We start from the raw sequence: 14,657 nt of genomic DNA, 5'->3' as shown, positions 1-14,657 counted from the left end.
TTCAGTTTTGAGCTCTGAGTGTCCTACAGTCTGTGGCTGTGGCCCCGTGTTTCTTTGTCTTTCATGGCCTTGATACTTTGTTAACATTTGTTATTTAGCTTTTTCGGCCATCCATTTAGGTTTTTTTGCAAGTTTCCCATGATTAATTTGAGTTTGTGTAGTCAGTGCCTGGGGTCAGGTCAGGAGTGGGGTGTGTGTGTGTGTGTGTGTGTGTGTGTGTGTGTGTATGTGTATGTGTCTACATATTACATATATGTCCATATGAAGGCCAGGGAGCAACTTTAGATAGATATTTTCCTCTAGATTTCCACCGTGTTTTTATTTTTTCAGTCTCTCGCTAAACCTTGAGCTCACAGATTTGGCAGGACTAGCTGGCCAGCAAGCTGCTGGGGTCCTCAGGCTCCGCCCCCGCCGCATTGGGCCTGCGGGAGCATGCGCCATGCTGTTTATGTGGGTGTACATGGGTTCTGGGGACCCAAACTAAGGTCCTTGTGACTGCGCGGCGGGGACTGAGCGAGCAGTCCTGTTAGCCGCTGCTCTACTGTTTCAGCGTGCACTGCTGATGCCTGGCTGCAGAGAGCGTCACTGTGCCATTTGCCTGGCGATTTTTCTATTTTCTTAATTTCTTGTGACTTTATAAATTGGAAATTTATTATAAGGCAGAGCTTTCCCTTTGCCCTCACTAATTATTTATTCAGTTATTTTTTAAGTCAATATAATCTTATGGATATTTAATGTAGGTGATTTTATAATCCATTACTATTCGTTTTTCTTGCTCAATTTTCCCCCAAACTTAGCAATTGAATTTTTTTTCAGCTTTCCATCAGTTTTGGAGTACTTTTACTTTCTAGCAACAGTAGTTTTTAGCACCAAAGAGCGGAATTGTAAGTCCTCGGTGTTTTTTCTTTTCTGTTGTTTTTTCTCCTCTAGATCGCGCTGGGTGTGCTGGGTGGGCTGGCTGTGTTATCGTCTCTCCTGAAGACAGCGGGGTGGAAGAGGCGCATTGGGAGCCCCATGATCGACTTACAGGTACATGCCCAGCTTTTAAAGGACGTTTGTTTAATCTTTTCCTCTTCAAGATCTTTCCCGTAAGAGCTAGACAGAAGGTGAGTAAGAAAGTTGCCTTTGATTTTTCTGGAGTTAAGTTAGGGAAATGATTTGAGCTCGTAAAACATTTGCACCTTCCCGTTCCTCCCAGCATCACATAGAGCTGACAGTGTCCCCACCACCTTTTTCATTCTTGTCTTTGCCAGTGCTTGATATTTTTTAACCTTTCCATTTTTGTCCAATACAGTAGCACATATTAGGATTTCATTACTGATTTTCTTTGTTTTATTTTTCATATGCTTTAGAATTTGTATTTTATGTTTGTGATTTTCTGCTTGCGTGTATACCTGTGCACACATGCATACCTGGTGCCCACCGAAATGACAGGGAAGTGAGGGCATCAGGTCTCCTGAAGTGGGAGTTACAGATGGTTGTGAAAGGCCACGAGGATGCTGGGAAGCAAACATCTGTCGAGCAGAAAGTGTTCCTAACTGCTCTCTCTCTAGTCCCTTACATGCTTTTTAAATGTTTAGGCTCTCTTCTTTGTGAACTATTTACATCTCATGCTCTTTTTTTTTTTTTAGTTTTCTTGTTTTTCTTATTCATATGAAGGAGTTTTTCTTTTCAAAATATTAATTCTCTTTTGGTTTTTCATGTTGAAATCTTTTGTGCGAATTTATGAGCAAATTTATGGATGTTATCCTGTCCATACCTTTAACATTCAACATATAATTAGCATTTAACATTTAGTTAGTTTTCACATTGTCACGTGAATTTTGTGTGTTATATATATCATGTTCATTTTGTTAGGAAAACCTGCTCATCTCAACACCAAAAAGATATTCTTCCACATTTTACTCCATTAACTTTATAGTTTACTTCTCACTTAATCTTTGAAATTTTTTTTGCCTAACATTGACTGAATATTTGAAGATTTACTGTTTTTTTGTTTTATGCATATAGTTTACTTAATCTTCTCAAAGCTCTGTCTAGGTGGGCATTGCTATTATTCCCATTTTGCATAGGACAGAAGTGAAGTAGAGCTTAGACTTTCTGCTAAGGTTTTGCAGTAACTCAACGGCAGCTGTTATTACCATTCTGCAAATCAAGAATATGAGAAAGGGTCTGTAGTAACTTTGTAGCCAAGGTGTCTTCCCACCCCCAAAGCCAGTACTAGGAGTCAGAGCGAGAGGGCTGGCGCTGCTGCTGGGATAGTCAAAGCAGGCGTTCTACACAGGCACACCTTTGACTGTCCACTCCACGGTGGTCACTGGGCATCTGCTGTGGAACGTCAGGTACTGGGCAGCAGGAGAATAGCACATACAGTGGAGGCTGCCCTCCGAGCTCATGATGGAGAGAGGGAAGACTGATGACAATAACACAGTTGCTTTCCACAAAGTGTTTGAGGTGGAACTGTGAAGCAGTTAACGTTGAGTAAGAGGCTGAAGCTGGCATATGAGCCAAGAAGAAAGCTGGCCTTGAAGGATTTTGTGGGTCAAGAGTTTAGTGAGTCATCATTTTATATTTTTTAAGAAAAACATGACATAATCCAGTTTACATCTGAGAAAGCGAACTCTAGGGTCCAGAGATGTCACTCAGTATATACCTAGCATGAGAAACCTTCAATCCTTTTGTGCAACAGATAATTAGAATACATAGTAATAACTGTGAAAACATACAAGATAGATTTAAGTAGCAATAGCCAACTAAGAAAATTTGAAAGCAGTTTCCCCTTTCTCATAAAGGGAGAGATGAAAGAGGAGTGGAATGAAAAGGATTCGGGAGAAATATATTAGGCAAATGCAGTTGGCCTTTGTAACTGGGAGTATATAGACACGTGAAACAAAGCTTCAGGCTTGAGAAATGAGTGGAACAACAGATCAGTATTATTAGAAATAATACTCAGTGAGATAGAGAGGCTCAGAGACAAGAGTGTACCCCGCTCTTGCAGAGGGCCCGAGCTCAGTCCACGCATCCATGTTGGACAGCGCATGACCACATGGAACTGCAGATCTGATGCTCTCTTCTGGGCTCTGCAGGCACCTGCACACACACACAGTGTTAAAATCCTAAAAATAAATGTGTAAATCAATAAATAAAAAGTAGTAATATTCATGGACCAATAAAATACCTCAGTGAAGTGCAGGCATTTGCCATACAAGCTCTCAGACCTGGGTTCTATTCCTGGGGGTGTAGGTAGAAGGAGAAAACCGACACCATAAAGTTTCCCGCTGACCTCAGAATGCGTTCCATGGTACTCAGCACTTATGCACCCAGATCATGGACACGTGCACGCACACACACACATGCACACACACACAAAGAAGAAAGTATTTTATAGTGTAAGTTCTTAAAAGTGATACTTCTATTATTCCCATTTTATGATGAAAGTGAAGTAGAGCTTATATTTTCTGCTCAGTTTTCTGCAGAAATAAAGGTAATAAGCAGGAAACAAATGGAGTCTTTAACACCGGTAATTCTCTTTAAATTGCAGACAGTTATGAAATTCTTGGTGTACTACGCTGGTGATCTGGCCAATGTGTTTTTTATCATCACAGTGGGAACTGGTCTTTATTGGCTTATTTTCTTCAAAGTGAGTGAGTTTCTGAATTTAACCTAAATGTCAATGTCTGAATAACTGGCAATCTGTTTTCATAAGAGAACAATTTCTCTTCAAGCTCATTAAGAAAGCTGCTAATCTCCTCACCCTGTGGTGGTCCATGTATTAGGACATCTCTATTTGCTGCACTGATGCTTCATTTGGCTTATAAATTGTGTACAAAAAGCCTCGTGTGATTGTTATTACAGGCACAGAAATCTGTCTCCGTTTTGCTGCCGATGCCAGCTCAGGAAGAACGTTTTGTTACTTACGTGGGGTGTGCCTTTGCTATGAAGGTACGTTTCAAAGGACAAGTTACTCAGTTTCAAAGGCCTGCTAAGAAGCTAGTGAGTCTTTCAAATTCAGATACTTTTAAGATTTTGGGTATAAAATTTGTTTGGCTTTGAAAGAAAACATCAGTTATTTTATCTTACACAGGAAATTGTCTTCATTTATAATAGCCCATTTAAAGTTAAGCCTTAAATTATTTTTTCAGAGATGTTATAAATTGGCCTGGGCAATCATGAGTTGCAGCTAATTTGACAGTATTCTTGGTGATTCTGAGCATACGTTATGGTCTTACATGGTGCTGTGCTTTGCAAGAAAAATACAGGTTTCATAATTACTCTTAAATGATGATTCTTCTCAGGTGTTTTGTTATGTTCTTTTTAGGCTTTGCAGTTTTTGCATAAGCTCATATCCCAGATTACCATAGATATATTCTTCATTGATTGGGAACGACCGAAAGGAAAAGTCCTCAAAGCTGTTGAAGGTACGGGGGATCAGTGTTTGCACCAGCACTCTCTTGCTGCCTTGCAGAGCAAAGGGCCTCTACTCACTGAGCCTTCCTTCCAGGTGAGGGCGGTGTGCGCAGTGCCACTGTTCCCGTGAGCATATGGAGAACATACTTTGTAGCAAATGAATGGAATGAGATTCAGACCGTGAGAAAAATTAATCCGCTCTTTCAAGTGCTCACCACGCTCTTCTTCTTGGAGGTATAAACTGTAATGTAATCCTTTGATGCAGCTTTCTAGCACTTCATAAATGTTACTATAATGTCAAGTTCTCAGGCAGCGCAACAGCTTTCTGTGGTGAAGTATTGTCCAAACAGTATAAAGAAATGTCTTTTACATTTCACCTTTTACCTTTCCATATAAAACAAACAAAAGCAAAAAGATTCAATGCGCTGTGATGAGGCACTTAGAAGGTTTGCAGTCTGAACCGCTTTGAAAGTGGAGTTCAGTGCTGTAGGTGTCCACTTGGTTGTAACAAATGCTCACCTCTGTCTCCCTCCAGTGCACTTCACCGCGCACAAGCCAGACTCTTCATTCATGCGCAACAGTTCACATGTCACCCAGTCACCTCCTCCTCTTTCCAGCAGCGCTGGGGTTACCCTGGGTCCACTCTGTGTCCCCGGGAATTTGAGTACGCTGGGTTTAGGGGCCAGCTTTTGCACCAGTGGCCTGCTGCAGCGTTCCCTGATGAACTTGTGTGAAATACCTGTGTTCCTTATCATTACAGATTATCTTTAGTAGCTTTTAGGAGATTCCACCTGTGTATTTTCAAAACACTCCCTTCTGTATGATTCATAGTCTCACCCCTGCCTCAGAACTGACCACCATTGTACGCTTGTTATCTCCCAACTACTTGGAAATTTGAGGTGAGAGAGTCACAAGTTCAAGACCTGCCTGGGCTTCTGAGTAAGTTCAAGGATAGCCTGGACAACTTGGCAAGGCTTTGTCTCCAAATAGTTACAGGAAGGGTGTGTGTTGTGCAGGACAATATAGCTCAGTAATAAGGCACTCACTCAGCATCCATGAGGCCCCAACTTTCCTCTCCAGCACATCCCCTCCACACAAATTATGTGTTTATTGTGTTCAGACTGATTTACGAGTGTGTGTATTTATTGCAGAATGGCCGAATTAAATTAATCAACACTTCTGTTGCCTCAGATACTTATATTTTTGATAAAGCAGTGTTTTGTGTTTTTGATACTGTTTGGTGAAGCCAGGTGTGGTAGTACAGTACTGTTCCCCAACTCTCCAAAGGTGAAAGCAGAAAAGAATCAAGAATTCAAGGCCATCCCAAAGAGCTGGCCCAACCCCCCTTTTATGGCCATCATGTCTTAAATGTCCCCTCTATGCCTCTCACTCTAACATTGTTGCATTGAGGATACAGTTTCCAACACCTGCTTTTTTGAATGCACTTTCAAACTATGACAATCATACTCTGTAACAGTGTGAGAAATAGAGATGATCCAAGCTTGCAGGATGTCACAGGCTCTAGAGATTGTTAACAGAAGCACATGTGTTCTTTCAGTGGTTAGTGACAACAGTGTGTCTACCTATCTAGAGTGTCTCCATGGGAAGCTAAAAACAAAGACAGCCCCCCAAAAAAAGAAGAAAAGAAAAATAAAAAAATAATAATAATTCAAGGTCATGCCCATGTACATAGCAGGTTCCAACCTAGCCTAAGCAAAGGAAACACAAAAGGACAGTAAAAAGGATTTGAATATTTGATGAGCTTGAAAAGATAGTAAATGCGTCTGCAGTTAACTTTGTAAAACACTAGAGTAAATACAATTGTATAGGAACTTCACTGTACAGATTTGCTTTCCACGGGGAAGAGACAGAGCAGTCAAAGTAATGTACCCATCAACCTTTCTTAACTACTGCTTCACTTCTTCCAAGAGGGAAGACATTTGCGGATGTGTTCTTTTGAAATACAGAAAGTCTTTAGCATAGTGCCTGACACCTGTGAAGTACTCATGAATTGCTAGGTGTTTGTTTAATGTATTGGTGGTTTTAGGTTTGTAATTTGTGCCTAGGTTTTCCTACTTTTCATAAGCTTATGTATTTTCATTTTTCAAGGCAGGTAGAGAAAAGTATTTCATGTTCAGTCTAGAAGCGTTTTCTTCACCAAAGTCCGTTTAAATTATCATTTTTCCTTTTCCTTTAGGTTGTGGGATTCAAAAACTTAGCATTAATGGATCCATCCTCTAGCCTTTCTAGAGACCCGTCAGACTACATAGCTCCTTACAGCCGCATTTTGAGATATGCCGTGGCTACTGCTATCTGGCTGGTGATTGGAATAATACAGGTAACAAGAGATTGTTCCGTAAGCCACATTGCCAGTCTGTAACCCTGGGTGTATACTGACGTCACTCAGATGCTGAGCTCTACAGCAGAAAGAAGGTGACCAAGCCAGGAATAATAGCTGTTTGTGTTGTATCATGGTCCAGGCACTGTGCGAATCAATAGTCGCTTTACACACATTAACCAGTTAGTCTGTACTTTAGCCTTCAGAGATGGGTTAAGTCAGCGTCCTCATGTCGCAAGCGAGGAAGCCTGAGGCTCTGGAGGCTAAAGGGTTGCGTAAGGTCACATGGCTAGAGTTGGCTGCACTGGAATTTGAACCCAGACAGTTTGGTTTCAGAGTTCACTTGTTGTCGACTGTGGATTCTGAAGAGTCTGTTGAAGACTCAGTCCCAGGGCAGACCCTAGTTTACATGTAACTAGGGGCAGGAGTGCTGCGATTCTTTCTTGATTCTTTTCTTTCTTTTGTTTATATTTGTTTATATGGTGTTTTTCTTACCCTATGTCTTTTTAAATTACCTTTTTTCTTTGGATTGGATGTAAGTGGCATTCCACAGTGGACTTCTTCTCCCAAAGCTGGGAATTGAACTCAGGGCCTTACATATATACCAGGCACGTATGTGCTATCACTGAACCACTTTCCCAGCCCGAGAACTGACTTTTGAAATATACACTTTTGAGCACTGATGACACTGTTCAAACCTGAAGCTACAGAACTGGGGCTTTTGAGAGCTCGTAAATGTGCTAACAGGGGGGAAGGACACATGGACGATAGCGTTTGAAATGAGATCTTTTGATGAGTGTGGGCCTGATGTTTGGAAGTATTGTGCGTGCGCCACTTTGTGGCCAAACCTGCTACATCTGACTTTAAGGTAGCATCACTGTAGGTCGTTTCATGGAATGCTGTGTGAAGCAGTCCCCACTTCACTAAATGTAACAACAAAGCAAAATAGGAGTGTCAGAAATGAAGACCATTTCCTTTGCCTTCCGCTTTCTGCTCATGAAAAAAGAAGAGCAGAAGCCAGAGCAGAGGCCAAAGCAGTGGCTCGGTGGTGTGTTCAGGACCCAGAGCCCCTTCTCTGCCATGTGGAACCCCCACCCCTGAGCTCATCTCCTGGTCCATCATGGCTGATGGGCTCACAGAAGGAAATCATGAGTCGAGTTTGCCCCTCCCCCTTTTCAAGTCTTGGGGCTGGAAAGATGACTCAGTGGTTAAGGACATGTTCCCTTTGATTCAGTTGCTGGGACAGAGACCAATGACAAAACAACTTAGGACAAGGAAAGATTGATTGGACTTAAACTTTCAGGTTACAGGGGATCACTAAGGGTTGTTGGGGCAGAAAACCAAGTAGGAACTTGAAGCCTTCCCATGGAGCAAGGCTGCTTGCCGGTTGCCCCGAGACTCATGCTTAACCAGGGTTCTCACACAGCACAGGGCCACCTACCCACAGAGTGCTGTTGCCCATAGGTAACTGGGCATAGGCAACTCTCCGTCATCATTTAATCATCAAGTCAATCCCCAGCAGACACGCCCACAGGCCAGTCTGACCGAGGCAGTCCCCAGCTGGAACCCCTTCTCAGGTGATAGGCCCTATCAAGCTGGTGGCTGAAGCTGGAACCGCAGGCAGTACTCTTGCAGAGGGGACCAGAATTTGGTCCAACCACTCAAGTTATGTGGCTCACAACCTACTGTAACTCCGTGTCTGAGGCCACGGTGGCCTCTCTGGCCTCTGCAGACGCCCGCATCCACATGTGATGTGCATACTCGCCAGCACGCGCGCACACACACACACACACACACACACACACACACACACACACACACACATTCACTGACCGGTACTTTGCAAAGTACCGGTCAGTGTCTTCTTGGCTAGAACCTTGGTCATGAGGCAACACCAATAAGAAAGCCTTCCTCTCTGTTCTACGGTCATCCCTCGGATATCCTCGTGAGTTCCTTTACCTGTTACTGCTTCACAAGTGTGTGCAACCTCTTCTGGATTCTAATCAGTCAGCCTTTAGTGTGCACTTCATTTTTACACCTCGACTGTTGGTATTTTCCTGTTCTTTAAAGGTGTGTGTGTGTATGTACATGTGTACATGTGTGTGGGTGTGTATGTGGGTATGGGTGTGCACACGTGTGTGTGCACATGTGTAAGCCAGAGACCAGCCCCAGGTGTCTTCCTCAGCCACTCTCCACTGTACTTTTGAAGGTCCCTCAGTGAGCCAGCACACTGAGGCCAGTTGCACACCAGGTTTTTCTGCAGGAGCTGGGGTCCAAACCCACATCCTCATGCCCGTGCAGCGTGCACAGTACAGACTGAGCCCTGTCCCAGAACTAACTCACGCTGAATTTGGAAGACTTTCTTCCCACCTTTGTCTTTCCTTGCTTCATCAACACAGATGTTTTAATGGGCTCAGTGGGTAGCTCTCAGCATGTTTCTGAGACTTCCTTCCTCTGAGGAGAGAGTCACAGATCTTATTCCATGGGAGCCCTGTAGAGGTTCTTGTTTGGAAGGAGGCAACCATGATCGTGACTTGCTGTTTCAGGTTGTTTTCTTTGCCGCCTTTTACGAGAGATTCATAGAAGACAAGATCCGGCAGTTTGTTGATCTGTGTTCCATGAGCAACGTGAGTACTTGGTGGGGTCATCTTGCAACTGTTATTTCCCCACTTTGAAAAGACAAGTATGCGTAGAGCAGCATTACATGTGTGTCCATGTATGTCACGAAGCAGTTCTGCTGCAGCTTCGTACGCTGCTTTATGATGCCCGGATCAGTAATCTAATTTTCAACCAGCTGTTAATATGAAGACTAAATATAAAGCTCCACAATTTAATTCTCCTGTCATAGCTTTTTTCTTCTTTATCTGCAGTTCTTAATTATGAATAATTAATGCTTCCTTCATCCTGCAGCCCCTGAAAATTTTATATATATATATATCAGGATATATATATATATACCGTATATATAATATATATATCAGAATGTCTTCCTTCTTTAGAAAAGAGCTCCAGCCTTCTTTCCATCTACATAAAACAAACAAAAAGGCACCTTTATTATCCTGCCTACTTTGGTTTCCACTTCATATACTTCCTAAGAACTTAATCCTTGTTATTTTGAGAAGAGGGGAGCCATTTTAACAAAAGCTCACTTTGTAGTTTTATAGAGGAGCTTCTCCTCTCTAAAGTTGCTTCTCCTCCTCCTCTTTCTGCAGGTGTCAGTGTTTCTGCTGTCCCACAGATGCTTCGGATACTACATCCACGGCAGGTCGGTCCATGGCCATGCGGACACGAACATGGAGGAAATGAACATGAACCTTAAGCGAGAAGCGGTAGGAATGTATTCTACATCTTCTCTAAGTTGAAAACTTAGTCCTCACAGATGACTTGAAAGCTGCAGGGATGCCAAGTCATGCGCCTGAGTCTCAGAGGAGTCTAGTTTTGTCCTGTGGTTTCCATGTGAACTGCATTTGACAGTAATCAATAAAATAGGCAGCAGAGAAAGCAGGACATTGAGTTAAGAAATCACCCTTTCACTGTGGCGAATAGATGACTGAGTATAAGCTGCCCTCACCAGCGGATGTCAAAACCAGTGCCTGTCAGTTGGGAAATCATGATGAAGGGTCAGGCTGACAATCAGGGAACACAATGACTCCTTTACAGTAAGTTAAAAATGAAGCAAGAGGACATTATGCACTTCCTGGTATGATGCAGAAATTGAGCCTGAATATAATCAAATCTCCAGCTCTGACTACAGTTTTAAAGTAGTAAAGACTAAGGGATAACTTAAATGGAACTGAAGGAAGTGCTTAGCAGATCCCGAGTGTGGAATGCCACAGAACAAATGACTGTCTCCAAGCACAGCAATGGCAGGGAAGGAGAGGAGGGCAATGGAGTGAGAGAGGAGATGCCATGTACTGAGGGACACCTAAGACACAAAGCAATGAAGCTCAAGGCATGGACTTCAGATCCTCATCAGGCTTTGGAAAAAGCCTGACTTAATGGATCCCATGTCAACTTACATTTATGAAGCAATGATTAACTTTGTTAGTTATAAAAATGACAATGGCAGATGTTCTATTAAGTCCTTATTAGAGAGCCACATTTGAAATGACAGGATCTGAAGTCTGCTCTGAAATATTCTAAGAGAAAACAAATTTGAGACAATAAATGAAACAAAGATTGGTTAAATACTGGTGATGTTAAAATCTGAGTGATGACTGATTTGCTCTTCTTTCTACTGTATACCCTCATAACTTCCTCAGAAAACAAACAAACAGGCACAGAACACTTAAGAAAGCCTTCGGGTTTTACTGAGCCCACATCTGTGACTTGTGAGCACTTACTCATCAGAATGGTGACTTGGAGAATTAGGAGCTTAGCTCTACGAAATGACTCTGAGATCGAAGGTCACCCGTAATAATTTAAACCAAAAGCCCCTGGAAAAGATATGTCCAGTTGAGGAATGGCATTCAAAGCATAACAGAAAGCCTTGACAAGCCAGTAGTAATTGATTTTACTCCAGTTTACTTCAGTGTCTTAGTACACATATATCAGTCATAAGTAAAAGATAGCAAATTAGGATAAAGTGCCTATAACAAATATGTCAGCAATATTAATATCCAGAAGCATGGTTTTCCCTCTTCAACTCACCATACTTTTTTGAAGCTAGTAGTTAATAACATTAAAGAATGGGCACCCATAGAACATTGTAAGTTTTTATGAATGAAAAAGGTTTAGTACTCTACGTCAGGAGCTCCTTGGGACTTCATAGTCTTTGACTGATTATATAGGTTTAACTCAAGGAAAACTCAAAACACAAATAGATAATTAGACTCCAGATTTTTAACACAAGAGGAAAACGTGAAAGTTATAGATTATTATGTACGTTAGTTTATCTTTACAGTAAACATCTCTGAGGTAAGCGCTTAAATATTGTATATTAAAATGGGAGACCCCATGTGCTGCCTTGGGAGCCTGAGGTACACAGCTCTCAGGTCTGCAATGAGAACACAGTGTCACACAAAAAGGACAATTTCAGTTTGACGATGTGGAGGGGGGAGAAGGCCTCGATGATTTGGAAAATGCCTAGGAGAACTGGGGAGCAACTGCAGGCCGCAGCTGCACTCCACACATGACCGAGGACGAGAAAACCACGGGGTGCTGGGCCCCTGAGCGCCCCACACCTCGCTGTGTGCCCAGTGATGATAGAGCTGAGGGGGAGGCAGACTTCGCTCATTGCAGTGAAGGAACTCAAGGTCCAAAAGATCCCCGTCTTTATCCGATGCTGCCTGCCACGTGGAGGCTGTGAAGACTGTGGGGTGTCCATCATCACCCATGAGCAGAGCTGTCAGACAGTACATGGGTGCTCTCTCTGTGATGTCACTTTATATGCAAATAAAAAACTGCACTATTTCCACACCCCCCCCCAAGTGGTTTATAGAGTATGTAATGACGTGGAAAATTGCTTAGGATGTGATGTTAAACAAAAAAGGAATCGGTGTAGCTGCAGTTTGTTGTTGTCCTTGCGTTTATGACTTAGAAAGGGGCTAGAGATGAAGTGCTTTAAATACATTTAGTCCAGATGTTGAGATGTGTAGCTAATCTCTTTCTCTTGGTACTTCTTCATAGTTTATGCAATCCCCACAACTGCCTCTCCTCTTCTAAGTTAAATTTTTCTTTAAAATGGAGAAGTGTCACGGAATCAGAATCTGATGGAGCCATGAGCCATCGGTGGAAAGCGTCTGGGCAGTAAGCTAGGGTAAACAGTGTGTGTCATGACTGTCAGTGTGCACTTCCGTGAGAAGTCGCCCTGTCCATAACAGTCACTGTTCAGTCTTCTCTCGCGAACACTCCAGAACAGTAAGGTTGGTCGCAGGAAAGCTAGGAATCCCGCATACCCGTGAACTCGGTGTTTCCAGTAGAGCAGAGTAAAGGAGAGGGCGTGGAGACCAGCAGGGAAGCTGGGATGATGGAATGTGCTCAGAGCTGGAGTTGGGGGTCTGGAATAATATTACAGTCTTTGTCTCAAGTATAGTATCAGCAACATTTCACTAGGTTAATGAGTCTTGTAACATTGTGATACTAACTAAAGAAAAACGGTATGGTTTCCTTTCTTTGAATTTATTTTTTTATTTATTACAATTTATTCAATTTGTATCCCAGCTGTAGCCCCCTCCCTCATTCCCTTCCAATCCCACCCTTCTTCCCTCATCTCCTCCCTGCTCCTCCCCCAGTCCTCTGATAGGGGAGATCCTCCTCTCCTTCCATCTAACCCTAGCCCATCAGGTCAGGTCTCATCAGGACTGGCTGCAATGTCCTCCTCTGTGGCCTGGTAAGGCTGTCCCCCCTCAGGGGGAGGTGATCAAAGAACCAGCCACTGAGTGGATGTCAGAGACAGTCCCTGTTCCCCTTACTAGGAAACCTACTTGAAGACCGAACTGCCACCGGCTACATCTGTGCAGGGGTTCTAGGTTATCTCCATGCATAGTCCTTGGTTGGAGTATCAGTCTCAGAAAGGACCCCTATCTTAATTTAAATCCTTAATTTTTTTTTCAGGAAAATTTGTGCAGCCAAAGGGGTTTGGTACCCAACACGGATGGTCAGACTTTTCAGATTGCAGTTTCTAGTCAGATGAGACAGCACTATGACAGAATTCACGAGACACTAACAAGGGTTTGTATAGAGTATTATTCACATGCATTTTGCCATATTTATGGTCATTTAAATTCCAAAGCATAAGGTGTGTTATATTTATACATTTCTCTTTTTCATACTAGAGAAATGGCCCTGCCAGACTACTGAGTTCATCAGCAAGCACTTTTGAACAAAGTATAAAAGCATACCACGCAATGAATAAGTTCCTTGGCTCTTTCATTGATCATGTATGTATGCTGGTGTCTGTATGTAAACAAGGGTCGTCTACTGTTTTTGAAAAGTTAAACGGGATTTCGGTTATATTTTCAATTAGCCATGTCAGTGAACTCCATGTTTTTGTTGTCTGCCACAATTAATAAATTTAAATTTAAATTAATAAATTTAAATAAATTAACAAATTTTTTAAAAAAATTTAAAATATTTATAGTCACTAACAATTTATGGTTTAGAGATCAAGTTAAATTACATAAAAAAGTGTGATTTTAATGTACCCATTAGCAAATGATGATTCTCTTAAATATATCCCATAAAACTGAACTTTATACTATACTAGAATTTTATGTCACCAAAATGTTATTACTCATTGAAATCCTTACACTATGATTGTATTCTTAAAAAGCATCTTATAAGTCAGTTTTCAGTATTTCTAGCCTTAAATATATTAATAGAATTTAAGATTTAAAGCATTTCTAATTTTATTATAAATACTAGTGTAGTGATTTATTTTATAAACGTTTTTCTTTGTATATTATTCCTTATTTTTTCTGCTTCTAAGTTTGCATTAATTGATACGGTTTTTACATGACTGTCTTCTCCAACTAGGTTCATAAGGAAATGGATTACTTTATCAAAGACAAGTTGCTTCTTGAGAGAATCCTTGGGATGGAATTCATGGAGCCCATGGAGAAGAGCATCTTCTACAATGGTGACGCCCATGCTCTTGCTCAGCTTTGTCCTGTTTTCAGTATAGGTGGAGGAGGGAGTGCTTGCAGTTATTTTTTCCATTGTTTTCTGTAATTTTATATAGAAACACTGGGAACTTAATTAACTCAAACTCCTAAATTATAGTCATTCCTGTGTTCTATTTTGTAACAAAAAAACAGACATACAAGAAAGCAAAAGGGCCAAATTTCAGAATTAACCTACCTCTCAAACAGATCATACAACAAATACATTAAATTTAGACTTTATTGGGATATTCATTAAAGAGCAGACTTACAAAATGTCTAAAGAGTGGCCTATCTTCTGTATCTAATTC

General features: G+C 41.7%; 1 protein-coding gene across 2 annotated transcripts in view; it reads left to right on the top strand.

The window, feature by feature from the left end:
• Positions 1–14,657, top strand: part of Tmem67 (transmembrane protein 67) — a 48,677-nt gene that overhangs the window by 29,007 nt on the left and 5,013 nt on the right. Inside the window, exons 16-26 of one of the 2 annotated variants that reach the window (XM_021660920.2) lie at positions 931–1,029; positions 3,542–3,640; positions 3,856–3,942; positions 4,319–4,418; positions 4,502–4,641; positions 6,605–6,745; positions 9,292–9,372; positions 9,958–10,074; positions 13,301–13,417; positions 13,522–13,626; positions 14,222–14,324. In XM_021660920.2, the coding sequence (XP_021516595.1) occupies positions 931–1,029; positions 3,542–3,640; positions 3,856–3,942; positions 4,319–4,418; positions 4,502–4,641; positions 6,605–6,745; positions 9,292–9,372; positions 9,958–10,074; positions 13,301–13,417; positions 13,522–13,626; positions 14,222–14,324 (1,189 nt within the window). The remainder of the gene's footprint in view (positions 1–930; positions 1,030–3,541; positions 3,641–3,855; positions 3,943–4,318; positions 4,419–4,501; positions 4,642–6,604; positions 6,746–9,291; positions 9,373–9,957; positions 10,075–13,300; positions 13,418–13,521; positions 13,627–14,221; positions 14,325–14,657) is intronic. The other variant, XM_060386004.1, reaches the window with a different exon arrangement.

The sequence above is a fragment of the Meriones unguiculatus genome, chromosome 6, assembly GCF_030254825.1.
Source record: "Meriones unguiculatus strain TT.TT164.6M chromosome 6, Bangor_MerUng_6.1, whole genome shotgun sequence".
Lineage (NCBI taxonomy): Eukaryota > Metazoa > Chordata > Mammalia > Rodentia > Muridae > Meriones > Meriones unguiculatus.
The sequence above is the reverse complement of the archived record's forward strand: the minus strand, read 5'-3'. Positions and strand labels throughout refer to the sequence as shown.